The sequence below is a fragment of the Melospiza melodia genome, assembly GCF_035770615.1.
Source record: "Melospiza melodia melodia isolate bMelMel2 chromosome 7 unlocalized genomic scaffold, bMelMel2.pri SUPER_7_unloc_1, whole genome shotgun sequence".
Classification (NCBI taxonomy): domain Eukaryota; kingdom Metazoa; phylum Chordata; class Aves; order Passeriformes; family Passerellidae; genus Melospiza; species Melospiza melodia.
This window is the reverse complement of record NW_026948497.1, coordinates 1161096-1176850: the sequence shown is the minus strand read 5'-3', so window position 1 is coordinate 1176850 and position 15755 is coordinate 1161096. Positions and strand designations below refer to the sequence as shown.

The window sequence follows — 15755 nt, the reverse complement described above, 5'->3', positions numbered from 1 at the left end:
ACAACATTTGGAGGTCATGAGTTAGCTGGTTGACCATTTCAAAGAATCCATGCAGAAGTTTAGATTTGTTAGGCTCTGGATATATTTGTAAAAAAAACCCGTTTAATCTAGAAAAAAGACAATATGCCACATGTTAGACAGGAGATTTTAGGAAAATAAAAATCTTTGAAGTATCAGAAACACCAGAGGGGAAAAAAAAAACAAATGGGGGAAATGAAAGGGAGGGGAAGAAGAGGAAAAATCACAAAGAGAGTGGGATCCTCTGCAGGTCTTGCCCCCTCTGTTCGCAGCCTGTCCCGGGTCCCGGCTCGCTGCCCGCCTCAGCTCTGCCTGCCCCGGTTTCCATCCCAGGTGCGGCCTCACTGCCCAGGGCAGCTCCACCTGCCCCGGCGCTGTCGCTCAATTTGTGTGCCCTGCTCCCACTGCCTGGCCTGCGGCCGCTCTGCCAGCCAGGCTGGGGAAGATGGGGGTTGCTCTGTCCTGCCGCCTGCTCCGAGGTCACCGCGCCCACCCCACCCAGGGGGGGTCCAGCCATCCCATCCCCGGCTGCCCTGCCCGTGCCACTTGCGCTGGGCACCACCGCTGCTGCCGGGCTCTCCCACCTGCCTTTGCTCTGCCGGCAGCTGCAGGATCAGCTGCCATCAGCCATGTGGGTGCTGCCCACGCTCCGCCTCGGGCTCCACGGGAAGATCCCCCTCTGGTGATTCCGGCAGCAGACCCTGCCCACACTCCCACCGAGCCTCGGCGGGATATCCTCCCCTGACCCAGTCCTGCTCTGAGTTACGGCCCCTTGGTAACCACAGCTCCGGCTGTTCAAGGAAACTCTCTCTCTCTACAGGAAGCACCTTATCGAAACACTAGGAGCTCAGTTAAAAGGCAGCCCTCTCCAAATTCTTTCTCAAAACACGGGAGAAAGGCTATAGAAGGGAAAAAAGTCAAAGAGTTAGATGAAGGGATTGCTCTATTTCCGTTCAGAGAGGTTCCCATGGGAGGGATGCGCTGCCCCGCCCCGCGGGAGCCACCAGCGCCCCTGCTGGCCGTGCCCGGAACTGCACCCAAGGGCAAAGCGCCGCAGCCCAAAGGCCGGGACTGGGTCCGGGCTCTGTTTGCTGTCAGTGCCGCAGCTGTTGGTGTTTGTTTGCTTTATTATACACACTAGTAAAGAACTGGTATTCCTATTCCCATATCTTTGCCTGAGAGCAACTTGATTTCACTAGTCTAGAAATTAAGACTGAGGGGGTTTCCATTCTCCATTCCAAGAGAGGCTTTTTCTGCCTTCCCCAGCAGACACCTCTCTTATAAAGAAAGACAAGCACCCACAGGCACTGAGGGGCACTGCAGGAGGGGCACAAGAAGGCCCTGCAGCACTTGGGCACAAAGGCACAGCAGGTGAGTGCAAGAAGGGAGCAGCAAAAGGCCAAGGTGAAGGCAAAGGCCAGGGCACAGTTCCTACAGCCCCTGAGGGATCAACCCCAGGCCCCAAGGGGGCCCCAGCAACCAGGGCACGGGCTCGGCCACAAGCAACTGGCAGAGGCATTGCCCTCCTTGGCAGGGGAGAGCCCACCCAAACAGCCCCTGGCAAGGAACCAGGGCTCCAGCTGCAGGGCACAAGGACACTGCAAGCACAGACAGCAGCACCCTCAGGACCAGCAAGTCCACCCCTTGATAGACATGGATTGGCAGGGCTGTCACAGCTCCCATCACACCAGAGACCCTCCACACTGCAGCCCTTGAGAACATTCAGGGCGTGTCTGCATTGAGAGGAGGCATTTCCTGATGGACACAGGGGCCTCTCAATCCACTCTGAATCTTAGACCGAAGGGCGGAAAGAGTAAAGGAATGTTTTATTTTTAAGGGAATGAGTGGGAAAGATGAGCAGGTATGACTTGTTCAACTACTATTAGAAGTTGTGGGGCATAGGTTTGACTAAAATTAATTTTTTTTCTTCCTCCTGTGATTGGAATTACTTAGGAAGGAATTTGAGAGCTGGATTTTAATACTGTAAAAGGGGTTGCAGAGGCCAGTTCTGTTCTACCTTTGTGTGACAAGATGGAAAAGGCCCATGCTGAAGTGAACCCAGAAGTGCGGGCAGAGACAGGAAAAGAGGGAAAATTAGATATGGAGCCACTACAAATTACTTAAAACAACTAGGACAAGCAATACCTTGTTCCAAGAGAGAGAAGAAATGGCTCACAGCCTGGTATTGAGTCCCTGTTAAAGGCAGGGCTTTTGGAGCCAAGGATGTCTCCCTACAACACTCCTATCCTGCCAGTCAACAAACTGGATAGATGGACAGCAGGAGGAAACACAGAATTTTCAAGTGTTAAAATGAAGATTAAATGAGGCAATTTTCCTGGGCCTTCCAAATAGGAAAAAGAATTTGAATTATAGGTGGATTTTAAACAGGATCTAGTCAAGGAATTCTTGTGCTAAAATGTTTAACCCAGTGGCCAGAGAGTGGCCTCGCCTGAAAAGTGATGACAACAGGAGGATCTCCTATAGTTCAAGTCTGGCATCAAGGTAAAGGTTTGACAACCTAAACAGCCTCTAAATGGATGAGCAGGGCTTGGTTATTACAGTATGAAACTTGTTCAATGGCACAGGAGGATTTAGAAGTGAGGACAGGGCAAGGGTTTAACCCAGCCTCCTGTCTGAACAGCCTGGAGAGGGGCTGGCAAGGAACCCAGGACTGCACTCAAGGGACAGAGCTCCAGACCCAGGCTGGGAGAGATTGATGATGGGACATTCCCTGGCCTGAGGGAGAAAATGTGTTTGTGGATGGCTCTGCAAGGGCAGCAGAAGGGAAAAGAGCTACAAGACAGGCCGTTATTAAGGAAGGAGAATCAGACAAAGCGCAGGTCACCGCCCCATGCTCAGCTCAACCCACAGAGCTGTGGGTGCTTGTGAGAGCCTGGCACTGAAATGCCCTGAGCAGGAAGGCTTCAATATCTTCTGCTGACACCATGGCACCTAACAGGGGGGCAAAAGCAATTCTCACTGCTTCAGCAACCACTGGAGCAGATATCAAGGGATATTCTCCCACAGGAAGCTGGGCTGGCACAGAGCCTGCCCTGGCACTTTGCTGCTGCCAACACCCAGCCAGGACATCGGCTCCTGCCCAAGGAGTGCAAAGCAGCACCACTGGTGGCCAAGGGGCCCATGCCAAGTGTCCCTGAGGCCAGAAACAGCCGCCAGCACAGCTCAACACGGGGGACTCCTCAGCCTGGCCTCAAGGGCTCTGAAGTCCCGGAGATTTGCACTTCCCGCCCGCAACAGGAGGATGGGAGGCCGCCCCTGAGCCTGCCCTGAAGGCAACGCAGCAGCAGCCAGGGCTCCACAGCGGGCCAAGCCCCTGCGCCTGCCCACAGATCCTCGCCTGGAATCCTCTGCAATCCTGGCCACCCTCCTCTGCCATCTCCAGCCCCTGGGGCCAAGCCTTGCTGCCACTGCTGCAGCTTCAGCGCTGGCTGGGCCTGCACTGCCACAGCTGCTGGGGAACACCACGGCACAATTCCACTCTGGGGCTCACTGACACCCACACTCTGGGCTGCCTGCCATTGCACTGCTGCAAAATGTACCAAGTTTATTTCTTAAATCTTCTTTCTCTGCTCAGAAGGGTCTCTCTAGTCAAAGGTTTGCCTTGGGGAAAGGAATTTTAAAGGTTTTATTTAAGGGCTGCTGCACCACTCAGTGGAGATGACTTTAACATCCCAACAGACTGGGAACAGCTCAAAAGACACCCACAGAGATAACGACCAGCAACAAAACATCAACATTACCCAGCAGCAAACAGCAACCAACAGCTACCCCAGACACTGCCCCCGGCAGAGCTGGAGACACCTGGGCTGGAAAAGGCTGAGAAGGAAATCCAGGAGTGTGGAGACCGAATTCACATCAGAGGGGAAGAAATCCAGGTCCAACAGGAAACCAAATACTAAAAACTTATACAACTTGGAAACAATGAACATTAAAGCAGTGGATTTAGATTGGTTCCGACTACATAAAGTTTAGGAAAAATCGAGTAAAACTCACATGGCATGGAATGATTTTCTCTGCACAGCCAGGCTATTTGTGAAAGAATTTATTTCTGTTGCACATCCTGGCCAGAACCAAGGAATGCCTTGACTCTCTAACACTAAAGAGATTCTTGGAGAGTTTTTGTTTTCCCTGCAGTTTCAGTGATAAGATTACAACATGATAATACCTTTTTATAATAATTCCCACTTTATATTGTCAGGTGGGTTCTGGACCGAAGTGTAAGAATCAATATTTGCTCTGGGTTTTTCCAAGTTCTCCTTTATGTAGCTTTTGTAGAACTGAAGAGCTTTAACCATAATACTTTGACCTCGTAAATAGTTAATACTGTTTTTTAAAACACAGCAGATTCTGGGGAGGCCACATGTGACTCACCAGATGGCTGCCCTGGAAGAGAAGCTCCATTCCAGGCAGCCTGCAGAGGAGCTTTAGAAATGCAAATGAACACTGCTGGGCAAAGGGTGGACAATGCACCTGGGTCTCTTGCCCGGGGCAGGAATTGGGCTGATTCCCTCTGCCCCTCACCCCAAGCTCTGCCTGCTGGCACTGATGGAATTTGCACAGCTCAAGGCAGAGCCCAGGGGGAGGATATCTGACACTGCAACAGAAACGGGTGAAGCTGCAAAAGGAAACAGCAAATGGAGAATGTTGGGAAAACTTCACTATAAATAAATGGGGGGAATCATCCCTCTGCCCACTCCAACATGTGCTGTCACTGTCTGCGTTATATAGGGTATATTACAGCAATGGGGATTTTTTGCTACCATAAATTCAGGGAAATCAGTTGTGATTACAACTATTGGCTGATTTAATTAGAGAAAAGCAGTCAATTGATGCAGCCCTGGCTAGAGAGAGCAGCCAGAAATGGGGAAAAGATGAATGGCCAGCAGAACAAATCCTACAACACCATGGATCAGCCCCTGGGAACCCGAAACAATTCATATCAGGAGCCACAGAAACCATTTCTCATTTCAATGGCATCATTAGATTACAAGCTGTCCTCGGAATAACCAACCAGTCAGCTCCAGCTCCTGACCTTCCTGCTGGCCAGTCCACCGAGGAAATGAGGAACACAACACTTAACCATGGGATGGGATCAGACCATCTGTTAGCAGAAAAAAGAGGAATTTGTGGAAAATTAAATGACTCAAACTGCTGTTGGCAAATAGATGACAAAGGAAAAGTGGTGAAACAGATAACAAAGGAAACAAGAAAGCAGCTCATGTATCTGTCCAAACGTGGAAAGGATGGGAATGGGACAAGGTTTTGTGGCTCCCTGGCAGATCATGGGTTAAACGAATGCTGTTTCTCCTCTGATCTGCTGCAGCAACTCTCATCTTTTTACCATGCTCCATATCTAGAGAGTGCAGCTCATTCTGCAGCAGAGCGAGGGGATGCAGGTGGCAGCCAGGCCTCCAGATCCAGAAACGGCAACAGAAGGACAGGAAATATGGGCACTGAGAATAATCCCAAAACCAAGGAAGACTCAGTAAGGAAAAAAGACAAGAAAACCTGAAAATAAAAAGAAAATAAAATTAAAAAGAAAAAACATTCACTGAGTGAATCTGCCTGGAGATTGGGTCAGGTACTCATAGATAAGGAAGAGAGAAACCATCAGTTTCAACAAATGTTGCTATTTAACAGGGACTGCTGCTCAGAGAAAGTCCCGCTAAAATTCCTAAACTTCAGGAATTTTGTTCTTCAGGAGCAGAACAAAGACTTAACAGAGCCATGAAAATCAACTGTTATACGAAAGTGGGGGTGCACAATAACGAGGACATGCAGTTGGCGGATCGGGAAGTCTGAATCTTCCAAGTACCTCAGCCAGGGGGCAAAGGGAGAGGGAGATGAGCCGGGAAAATTAGGATAAAACGGAGGCTGCGAACTACAACAATGGCAGAGAGCGCACGGCAAATGCCCCACGGCCTCTCCCTCTGCCCAGCAATAAAGTCACTTTTACAGGACTCCTCTGTCTCCTCTGCGCACAGAAACCTCCGGCCACGGGAATTTCCCCGCACAGCCCCGGGCACGGGGCGGATCCCTCTGTCCCAGCCACAGCAACCGGGCAGAGCCAGCGCTGCTCCGGCAGCGGCTCCTGCCGAGGCAGCGGCCGCAAGGAGACCGCGGGCAGCCGCTCCCGCAGCGCCCTCACGCCAGCGGCAACACGCGCCGGACACGGCACAACGAACCCGCCCGAGCCCCCTGCCGTCCCCGAGGCCCGCAGCCTGCCCCGAGGCCCCGCACAACCCAGCGCGGCTCCCACCTGCGCTGCGGCCGCCTCCGAGCTCCGCCGCCGCCTCACCGCGCTCCGGCCGCTGCCGCCGCTCACGGGACCGCACACACGCTCCGACAATGCCGCCGCTGCCCAGCCACGGCCGCCCTCAGCCCGCTACCGGGGCCCTGCTCCGCCCCGCTCCCACCAATCAGCGCGCCACAACCACGACTGACGGCACCATCGCCCAATCCCAGCCAGGGGCGGGCTCTGCACACGGCACAGCCCCGCCCCGCGCTCTCCGGGCCCCCCGGGCTGCGTGAGGGCAGAGCCGGAGCTGAGGAGCAGCCCTGGAACGGGCCCGGGCCCGAGGGGGATTGAGCTGAAAACACAAACAAACTTCTCCGCACCTCCCGCCACGGCTTTCCCGGCACTGCGGCTCCGGTGGCTCCGGCTCAGCGGGAAGCCCTGGAGCCTGATTTCTCCTACCCCTAATTAGGAGCATCAGTGCATCGCTTTGATTTCCCCCAAAAATAGAAAACCACCCCAAACCCTGTGGATGAGTGGGGGAGGGGAGAGATTTCTGACAGAAAACTCCAAAATCTCAGAGCAGGATAATGAGAAGTATGTGAAGACCCTTAAATGCAGCTTTCCCCCACGCCTCCCTCCTTCCAGCTGCACCTCCTACCCCGGCAGTGCCGCAGACAGGGAATGGGGCCGAGCTCAGTTCATGCCCCGGGGCTTCTCCCTCTGCTCAGGGACAGGAGACGTTCCCCTGCTGCACCCTGGGCTCTCTCCCACCGGAGACTTCTCCAGGAACTTCTCCAAGCTGAATCTAGCCCCCTCTAAGTGCTGCAGCGTGGGTCACTGTGCCCCGGGGTCAGTCCTGCCAGGACAGGCTGCTCCAGCGGGGCCCTCTGGCCGCGGGGTCACAGCCTCCTCTCAGGCATCGCCGTGCTGCAGCGTGGCTGCTCCGGGGGCTGCAGGGGGATCTCTGCATCCAAATGGATCTGCAGGGGGATCTCTGCAGCCCCACGGATCTGCAGGGGAATCTTTGCTGCCCCATGGATCTCTGTATCTGGCACCGCCGGTTTTGGAGGCACCAGGAATAGGCTGAGCTCTGCCTGAAGCTCTTCTCACATTCCCCACACCCTTCCCAGCACAGGGAGGCTTTTACCTCCTCTCGGCTCCCCAGGCTGGGTTTGCAGCCCCTCCTCGTGTGGGATCTCTGGGCCTTGTCCTCCCCGGTGGAGATGGGAAAGGAACGTGGATGGATGAAGGACAGAATGAGAAGAGGAAGGAGGGCAGACAAGGCTAAGATGGGATTTGCCTCCATGCCAGAGGGAAGGGGAAGGAGATCCCCCCAGTCCATGCCCTGGCAGGATGGCGTTGGCAGTGAGGCTGTCCTGCAGCGATGCTGGGCTGGGAGATGGAGCAGCAGAGAGGGGAAAGGGGCAGTGATTCCTCCTGCCCTGCCTGGCTGTCCCAGCCTGGAGCGTCCTGGCGCTGCCGAGGCCCTTGGAGCCTCCGGCACTCCAGAGCCCGAAGCTCACGGCTGCTTTATAAAGCTGACAAATTCGGCAGGATGGGTCTGGGTATGATCTGCAGCAAACTGGGTTTATTGGCACAGGAACAAGGCACAGAGCTGAACAGGGCACAGGGACAAAGACAGGGCACAAGCTGAGGGCACAGGGGGTTTTTATATGGGGTAGTGAGGGTGGAGCTGAGGGTCGGGGTCCAATGGATATGGGGGAAAATGGGGCAAAGGAGGGGTTAAGGGTCGGGTCAGCTAATAAGGAAACAGGGGCAGAGGAATGCAGTAAATTAGAGCCAATGGAGGGACAGAGAGGGAGAACATTCCAGGGACTAACCAGGGATGGGTAATAGGGTTTGAACTGGGGTAATTAGGCCAATGGGCCAATGGGGCAACATAACTTTCCATAAATCAGCATGTGCCTGCAAAGATCTATGGGAGAAGCAAGCTTCTCACCATAACCTTGAAATCTATTCTTCTTCTTGAGGACCAGTCCTCCACGGGTGGGAGATTGAGACTCCCATGGGCCTCCACACCAGTGCATCTTCCTTTTCCTCGCAGCCTCCTTCTCCTCCATCCAGACAAAGTTTAGGATTGACAAATCCTGGCTTTGGGGGAAGAACAAGGGGTGAGCACCTTGAGTTTTATGAGAAAGGAGCCTCACTCTTTAGAATTTTTGAAAGTTTAATAAGGAATAATAAGGGACAAATCAGTAACAGGGCTGGGTGCTTGGCGATGGCCAGAGGCACACTGGTTAACCACAGCAACTCTTCTTGTCTAGGTTTCCCATTGTATTGTTCAAATACATATTCCTAATGGTTATACACATTCAAACATTTCTTTGAACTCGTTTACATGTTCCAGGAATTCTTTAGGTTTGTTTGACCCCCAACTCGCCGTTTTAGAGCACGTGCAGGAATCGTGGATTGCTGTTTTGAGGGTTGTGTTTCACTCCCTCACAAGGGCCCCTGTTCTGTGGTTTCAGCAGGTGACAGTTATTGACAGTGCAAGGGTCAGTGGCAGGGCTCCTCATCACATCCCTTCCTTAAATGTTGTCTGACCATGCAGACGGTTTTAGATACTTCTACAAGTACTTGAAGGAACATTATCTATTTCACAAACATCTCTGAAGTGTTATTGTCAGTTATTTATAAAAATAAAAGCATTACTTCTTATTTCACAACTACAGCTACTTCTGCAAATGTTAACATTCTAATGCACAACACATGACATCCATTTTAATATTTTGCAACATATCCAAAACTATAATGTATGTTTTTCACACTGTCCACAAACTAAAATATAATCCATAAATGATGTTCTGAGGATATGAGCTACACAGGGGCCAGGGCATTGACCACAAAAAGCTGACAAATTATACTACAGCAAAAGCAGTTAAAAGTGATTACAAACTGTACTCTATCAAAATCATTATGAGTAAGAATATTTTGCAGAAGTCAATACCTAATAGGAAAAGCCAACACTACCCAGTTATTTATAACAAAGCCAGGGCAGGTTTTTCTCTTGAATGGAGCACTTGGGCCTTCCCCGGGCCCCTTCTGCCCTCGTGCAGAGCCGGTGGCATTTTCCAGCACACCCAGTTTGTAACCCAGAGTTGGGTGCAGCCCAGAAGGCTCCAAGCGCCTCCTTCCAGGCTGACTCTGCAGGGGCCGAGGCTGCTCTGGGCTTTGCCAGGGCTCTGCTGGGGCTCAGCTCTGGGCCAGGCTGGGCCCGCTCTCCCCTCACATTGCTCCGGGCAGCTGAGGCACAGCAGGAGAAGGAAGGGACACGGCAAGGCAGTTGAGGGTTAAGAGAGTTTTTATTCAAACAACTGCCATAACAAACAGGCTGTCATAAGAACCATAACAAACAGGCAATCCTAACTACCCTAACTAACTACCACTGCTAACTACCATAACTAACTAGTTGTCCTAACTACTGTAACTGAAAGCTGTCCTCAAGGGCTTCATCTCCTCCTCTGCTCCCTCAGTTGCTTTGCTGCAGTGATCAGAGGGGTCAGGCTGGAGAGAGGCCTGGCTGATGATAAAAATGGGTGCTGCTCAAAGGATAAAAAGGAAAGAAATGAACTGTTACTTTCCAGAGTCAAGTTCCTCACAGGCTCTGTTGCAACAGGACAAAGGGAAATGCTTTGAAACTCAGGAGAGGGAAGCAGGCTCAGATTAGATCTAAGCAAGAATTTTTTAACCAGGAGAGTGGGAAAACACTGACAGAAGGTGCCCAGAGATGTGGGAGGTGCCTCCTCCCTGGAAACATCCAAGCTCAGGTCAGGCAGGGCTCTGGGCCCCCTGAGCTGCTTGAAGATGTCCCTGCTCGCTGTGGGGCAACCAGGCCCAGATGAGCTCCAAAGGAGCCTGCCAAGCCACAGCAGGCGAGGATTCTGCTTGCTCTGCGTGTGGAACGCAGCCAGACTGGAGACTGTCGGAGGGGGCCCCAAAAGAAAACCCCTCCCTGGCGCTGCTGCTTCCCCTGCAGCCCCTGGCCCTCAGCTGCAGCAGCTCCTGGGCAGCCCAGCGCCGCTCCTCGTCCGGCTCCAGGCTGCACTCGAGGCAGTCCCGCAGCAGAGCCGACAGGCGCCGGGGCTCCTGCAGCTGCGGGGTCCCGTTCTGCCCGATCAGAGCGCGAGCCTGCAGGGAAAGCAAACTCAGCGCTCTGCCAGCTCCCTTCACACCCACACGGGCTCACATGCACCCCGGGGCCTCAGCCCCAGCTCCAGGGGCACTTTCCTCCCTGCCACAGATGCTGCTCAGAGCTCATTTTGCTATGCCAACCAAAAAACCCAAACCCTGGGGCTGCCACAGCCACTGCAACATCCAAATGATCTCGCCTTGAGAGCCAATTTCATTGGCTGACTCTGTCAGTAGGAACCTCCATCAGAAAGAGCACATTTTGCTTCTCCAAATGGGGACACCAGCTTTACAGGCCATTTTCCAGAGTCAGTGTGGTCTGCCTGTGTTATTTCAGAGGATTCTTACATCAAGTGCATCTCTGCAGTGCCACTGACACTCAAGTAAATGCATTCCTGATGCCCCATCCCACAAACTGCCAGGCAAGAAACAGGAGGTTTGTGTTGCTGAAAGCTCAGGCTTGGTGACACGGAGAAAGTAGCTTGAACTAGGAAAGAAATACGTTACACTATGAGGATGTTAAACAATCATCTTCATGTTCTCAACAAATTTCCCTGTGAGAAGAATCAGGGTGGAGATCAACTTGCAAAATGGCTTTTAGAAACTCCTGCAGAAAGCTTGTTTTTGGGACTGGGATTTGGGGGAGGTTTGGGGTTTTATTGCAAGGTAACATTAGAGCTGATGCACTTGCTTCACATTTCCAGGTCATCCTGACAGCCAGAGAAGCTGCAAAAACATAAATCCCAAAGCAAATTGTTGCTGGAGACTAAAGAATATTCTCCTGTGTGGAGGCTGGAGTCCTCTGGGAATTCCCTTCCCATGTGCAGAAACCTCCAGCTGCTGCTCCCAGTGCAGGGTGCCCCTGTTCTCACAGGCCTCTGCAGCCACTGCAGAATTTGCCTCTTACCATGGCCGCTGTTTCCCTGAAGTAAGGAGGTTCTCCTTCCACCATCCCGATGGTCACAGTGCCAAAGGCCCAGATGTCCACCTTGGGGCCATAAGGAGATCTGGTCACAACTTCTGGGGCCATCCAGTGAGCAGTGCCCACCATGGAGCTGCGCTGGTCCTGCTCAGGGCTGAGCTGAGAGCAGAGGCCAAAATCAGCTGAGGAGAGAAACAAACCCTGTCAAAGGCAGCTGGAATGAGGAAACCAAGCACCAAGATTCCCCACTCTCAGTCTGAGAGTGCAGTAGTGAAGTCAGCTGGAAAAGCCCTCAGGGCTGTAGCCAAGGAAAGGAACGATGGAACTGGACCCTTCAAGAAACCATTGAGGAAGGGTCAGGGGATGTGAGAGAGAAGAGGGGAAGAAGGCGGGAGGAGGAGCGGGGAGGGGGGGGAGCGATTGACCCGGGGGAAGAGAAGGGGGAGATGAGGAGAGGAGCAGAAACAAGAAAAGTAGTGGGGATCCCCCAGCCTTCATCGAGGTGTCCAGGGGGGGGCCAGGAAGATGTGGAACCCCCAGCCAGGAGTGTTCCCAACACGGGGGGCTCTGACCCTGGGGGTCACCTGGGATTATCCAGCGTGGATCCTCCCACGGGGGATGGAGATGGAGCGGCGCACGGAGCTCGTCCCGCACCGGGAACTGCGGGATCCGCGGGCAGCGACCCATCCCCCCGGGCCCAGCCCCCACCCTTTGTCCCCCTCCCTTTGCCCAAATCCGTCCCATCGCCCCCCCAAAACCCCTCCCCATCGCCCCCCAATAAACGGCCCCGGGCCCAACTGGGAAGCTTTACTGGGAGCACTGGGAGCAGGCACTGGGCGGGGGCAGAGCGCCAGCGGGGCTGGGGGGGACACGGGACCCCCCCAAATCAGCGGAGCGGGGACGGAGCGGGGGGTCCCGGCCGGGCCCGAGCCCACGGGGAGGGGCTGCGGCCGCCGGCTCAGGAGCTCTGTGGGCAGAGAAAAGGGGGTGACACCGGGCTGGGGGCCCCGGCGGGAGCGCACACGCTCCGCCACGGCGGGGACGCCACCCCCGGCACCCGCCCTGACCTTCTTGCGCAGGGAGAAGCCGAGCCCCAGCGCCAGGAAGACGAAGCCCAAGACGAAGCCCCCAATCCCCATCAATATCTTGATGCGGGCGGCGTCCGGCGGCATCTCTGGGGGGTCCGCAGGGCTCAGCAGCCCCAAAACCTCTCACCGACACCCTGAGCCCCTCCCAGCGCCCTCCCTATGGCCCCCAGCCCAGCCAGGACCCCCTGAAACCTCCCCCCGATCCCTTTTTGGCCTGGCCAGGAGCCACCAAAGCCCCTCCCGTCCCTCTCAGCATCCCACAGCCCCCTCCCAGTTGCCCGCAGCGCCGCAGGACCCCCACAGCCTCTCGCAGTCCCTTGGCAGCCCCGGCAGGACTCAGCCAGAGCCCTCCCAGTCTGTGCCCAGCACAACCGAGCTCATGGCGAGCCTCGCTTTGCCATCGCCGATCTCCTTCCAGCCCCTCCGGGCTCGCTGCGATCCCTCCCAGTCACACCCAGCACCCCCAAACCCCCTCCCAGTCACACCCAGCACCCCCAACCTCCCTCCCAGTCACACCCAGCACCCCCAAACTCCCTCCCAGTGCCCACCAGCACCCCCCAACCCCATCCCACCCTCCTCAACATCCCCCAAACCCCTTCCCAGCCCTTGCCCAGCCCCCAGCCCCTCTCCCACTTCCAGCCCGGCTCTCTCCAGCTCCCTCCCAGTGGCTCCCAGCACAGCCCAGCGGCTCTGCCAGCGCCCCCAGGGGCTCCCCCGTACCCCAGTGCCGCCTCAGGGGCTGCTCCAGGCTGACGTGCTCCACCTGGCAGCTGTAGCTGAGCCCGCGCCGGGGCGGCGTTTCCAGCAGCAGCAGCAGCTGGTAGGTCCAGTCCCCGTTGGGGACCACGTCGGTGGCCACCACGTGCTCCGAGAGCTCCTGCTGGCCCTGGAACCACCTCACCTGGATGGCAGCAGGGTAGAAATCCATCACGGAGCAGAGCAGGCGGCCGGGGCCGGGCTGGGAGCTTGAGGGGGGCACCAGCGAGATGGACACGCTGGGGGACACTGGGAGAGACAGAGAAAGAGAGAGCGGGGACACACTGGGATCAGCTGCGGGGCGCTAATAGAGAGAGGGGAGGGCTGGGCTGGGCTGGAGAGGAAGTGGGAACGGACTGAAATGTACTCGGAGTGACAGGGAATGGATTGGGGAATGTGGTGGGAGGGACTGGGAATGTGCTGGGAGGGAGTGGGAGAGACTGGGAGGGAGTTGGGTGACACAGAGTGATGGGAAGGAATGGGGGAACTGGGAGAGAGGGTGGAGGTCTAAGAGTAAACTGTGAATGAACTGGGAGGAGACTGGGAATGGACTGGGAGAGACTGGGGAGGAACTGGGCATGGTCTTGGAGGGACTGGAATGGCACTGGGAGGGATCTTGGTGGCACTGGGAGGAACTGGGAATGAAGTGCACGGCACTGGGAGGTCGAGTCCGGCGCGAGGCACTCGGCGATGCGGGTCCGCCTGGCAACAGATGAGTCATAAACAGGATGCGATCTCATTGGTTGCCAAGTGTCAACTTTACGGGTCGCTGAAATGGACGCGCGGGGGGGCACTGGGAGGGACTGGGAGGATCTGGAGACCCCGGGGGTGGGCACAAGGAGGGCTGAGGGCTCTGGGCCGATGCCCAGGGAGATTTTGAGGGGCTCCAGGGTCACTGGCAGGGTAGGCCCCGAGGGGACGCGCTCTGCCTCGCGCTCACCTCGGCGCTCCGTGAGGAACGGGGTAAAATTCTTGTACCAGCACCGGCAGAACCAGTCCACCGCAGTCCGTCTGTCCTCCATGAATACCGCGTTGCTGTTCCAGCGCTTGGCCAACTTCTCCCCATAGGGGGTGAACCCCACAAAGTGCCCCACGTCGCTGTCGAACATTATGAACTGATCCCGGTTGTAGATGGATCTCTGGACGTACCTCACCTTCTCCGTGCCGTTAATGAAGTAACACTCGGACTTTGTCATCCTTTGGAACACCCCTGTGTGTGCAGAACATAGATCGGGGGTGCCTCTCCAACACCCTCCCCAGCATCCCCAGAGCTCCGGGGCCACCCCGGATCCCCACTCCGCACCCCCTGTGCCCCACGGCCGCCATGGGACCCGCCTGCCCGCGCTGCCGCTTCCTCTTTGTCGCCCTTCCCCCATTTCCCCTTCCACATCCTCTCCCCTCCCACCTCCGGCCGCTCCCAAATCACTTTGGGGTGCCATTTCCCCATTTTCCCACAAATTCCCCAATCCCCAGTCCCCATTGCGATCAGTTTTGAGTTCCCCCCCTCCGCTTTTGCCCCTTCCCCACTCTCTCCCACCGCTCCCTCTCCTCCCCCCACACCTCAGTCCCTCCCGCTCTCCCTTTGGGGGGTCCCCTCCTCCTCCCCCTCCGTTTCGGCCTCCCCCCTTCGCCCCCTTTTCCCCCTTCTCCCCCCTTCGCCCCCTTTTCCCCCTTCTCCCCCCGTCCCAGCGCCTCCCGCCCCCCGCTCACTCGAGAGCTCCGCGCCCGCAGCCGGGGGGGCTCCCAGCACCACCAGTGCCGCCAGCAGGGCCCCAGCTGCCGCCCCTCGCCCCATGGCCGGGGCCGGGCAGGGAGCAGCAGCCCCAAAGCAGCCGCGCTGCGCTGGGAGCGCCAGTCCGGAGCAGGGCGGGCTCGGCAGCGCCGCGCGCTCTCATTGGCTGCCGCCGCTTCTGGGAGCGATCGGCCACGGGCTCTGCCCGGCAACCGATGAGGCAATCCAACGCCCCGAGCTCTCATTGGCTGCACCGCCTCCTGCCTGAGCTGCCATTGGCTGAGGCCTTTCCGGGACGCTGCAGCCCCGGGCTGGGGGTTTTTTGGGCAGGGGGAACCTTGGGGCGCTGGGAGCTCAGGTGAGCCCAGCAATGCCTGCCCAGGTGCGCGGCATCTCAGGGGTGTCCGTGGCGAGCGGTGACGCTGGCCCGATGCCAGGCACTCCCAGAGCCGCTCTGTCCCTGCCCCCCGCAGCCACACAGGGACAGAAAATGGAACCGAGGGATCCTGCGTGGGGACAAGGACCGGGAGAGATCCCGAAGCAAATCCCACACGGGCACAACAGATTCGGCCTGGACACACGGAGGGAATTTATTGCCAACCAAATCACAGCAGCACAAGGAGAAGGGAAAGAAATCTCTCCAACACCTTCCCCCTGCCCAACATGGATCAGCCAGAACAGGGGTCACCAGGGCTCTTCCCAACGCAGCTCACTGTGGATCATCCAGCCAGGATCCTCCCATGGGGGATGGAGCTGGAGCAGCGCACGAAGCTCTTCCCACACTCGGGACACTCACAGGACCTCTAACTGGTGTGGGAGTGCTGGTGAGTG

At 56.2% G+C, this 15755-nt stretch overlaps 2 protein-coding genes across 2 annotated transcripts in view; one reads left to right on the top strand and one right to left on the bottom strand.

Moving 5' to 3' along the window:
• Nucleotides 1–15755, top strand: part of LOC134432715 (uncharacterized) — a 321669-nt gene that overhangs the window by 57295 nt on the left and 248619 nt on the right. The gene's annotated exons all lie outside the window — the stretch shown is intronic.
• LOC134432797 (class II histocompatibility antigen, B-L beta chain-like) lies at nt 12422–14987 on the bottom strand (the record flags this gene model as incomplete). The annotated part of the gene is made up of 4 exons (XM_063181711.1): nt 14903–14987; nt 14133–14402; nt 13157–13441; nt 12422–12522 (listed from the first exon to the last, which is right to left on the bottom strand). Coding segments are annotated over exons 1-4 (741 nt in total), but the record flags the coding sequence as incomplete, so codon positions are not given.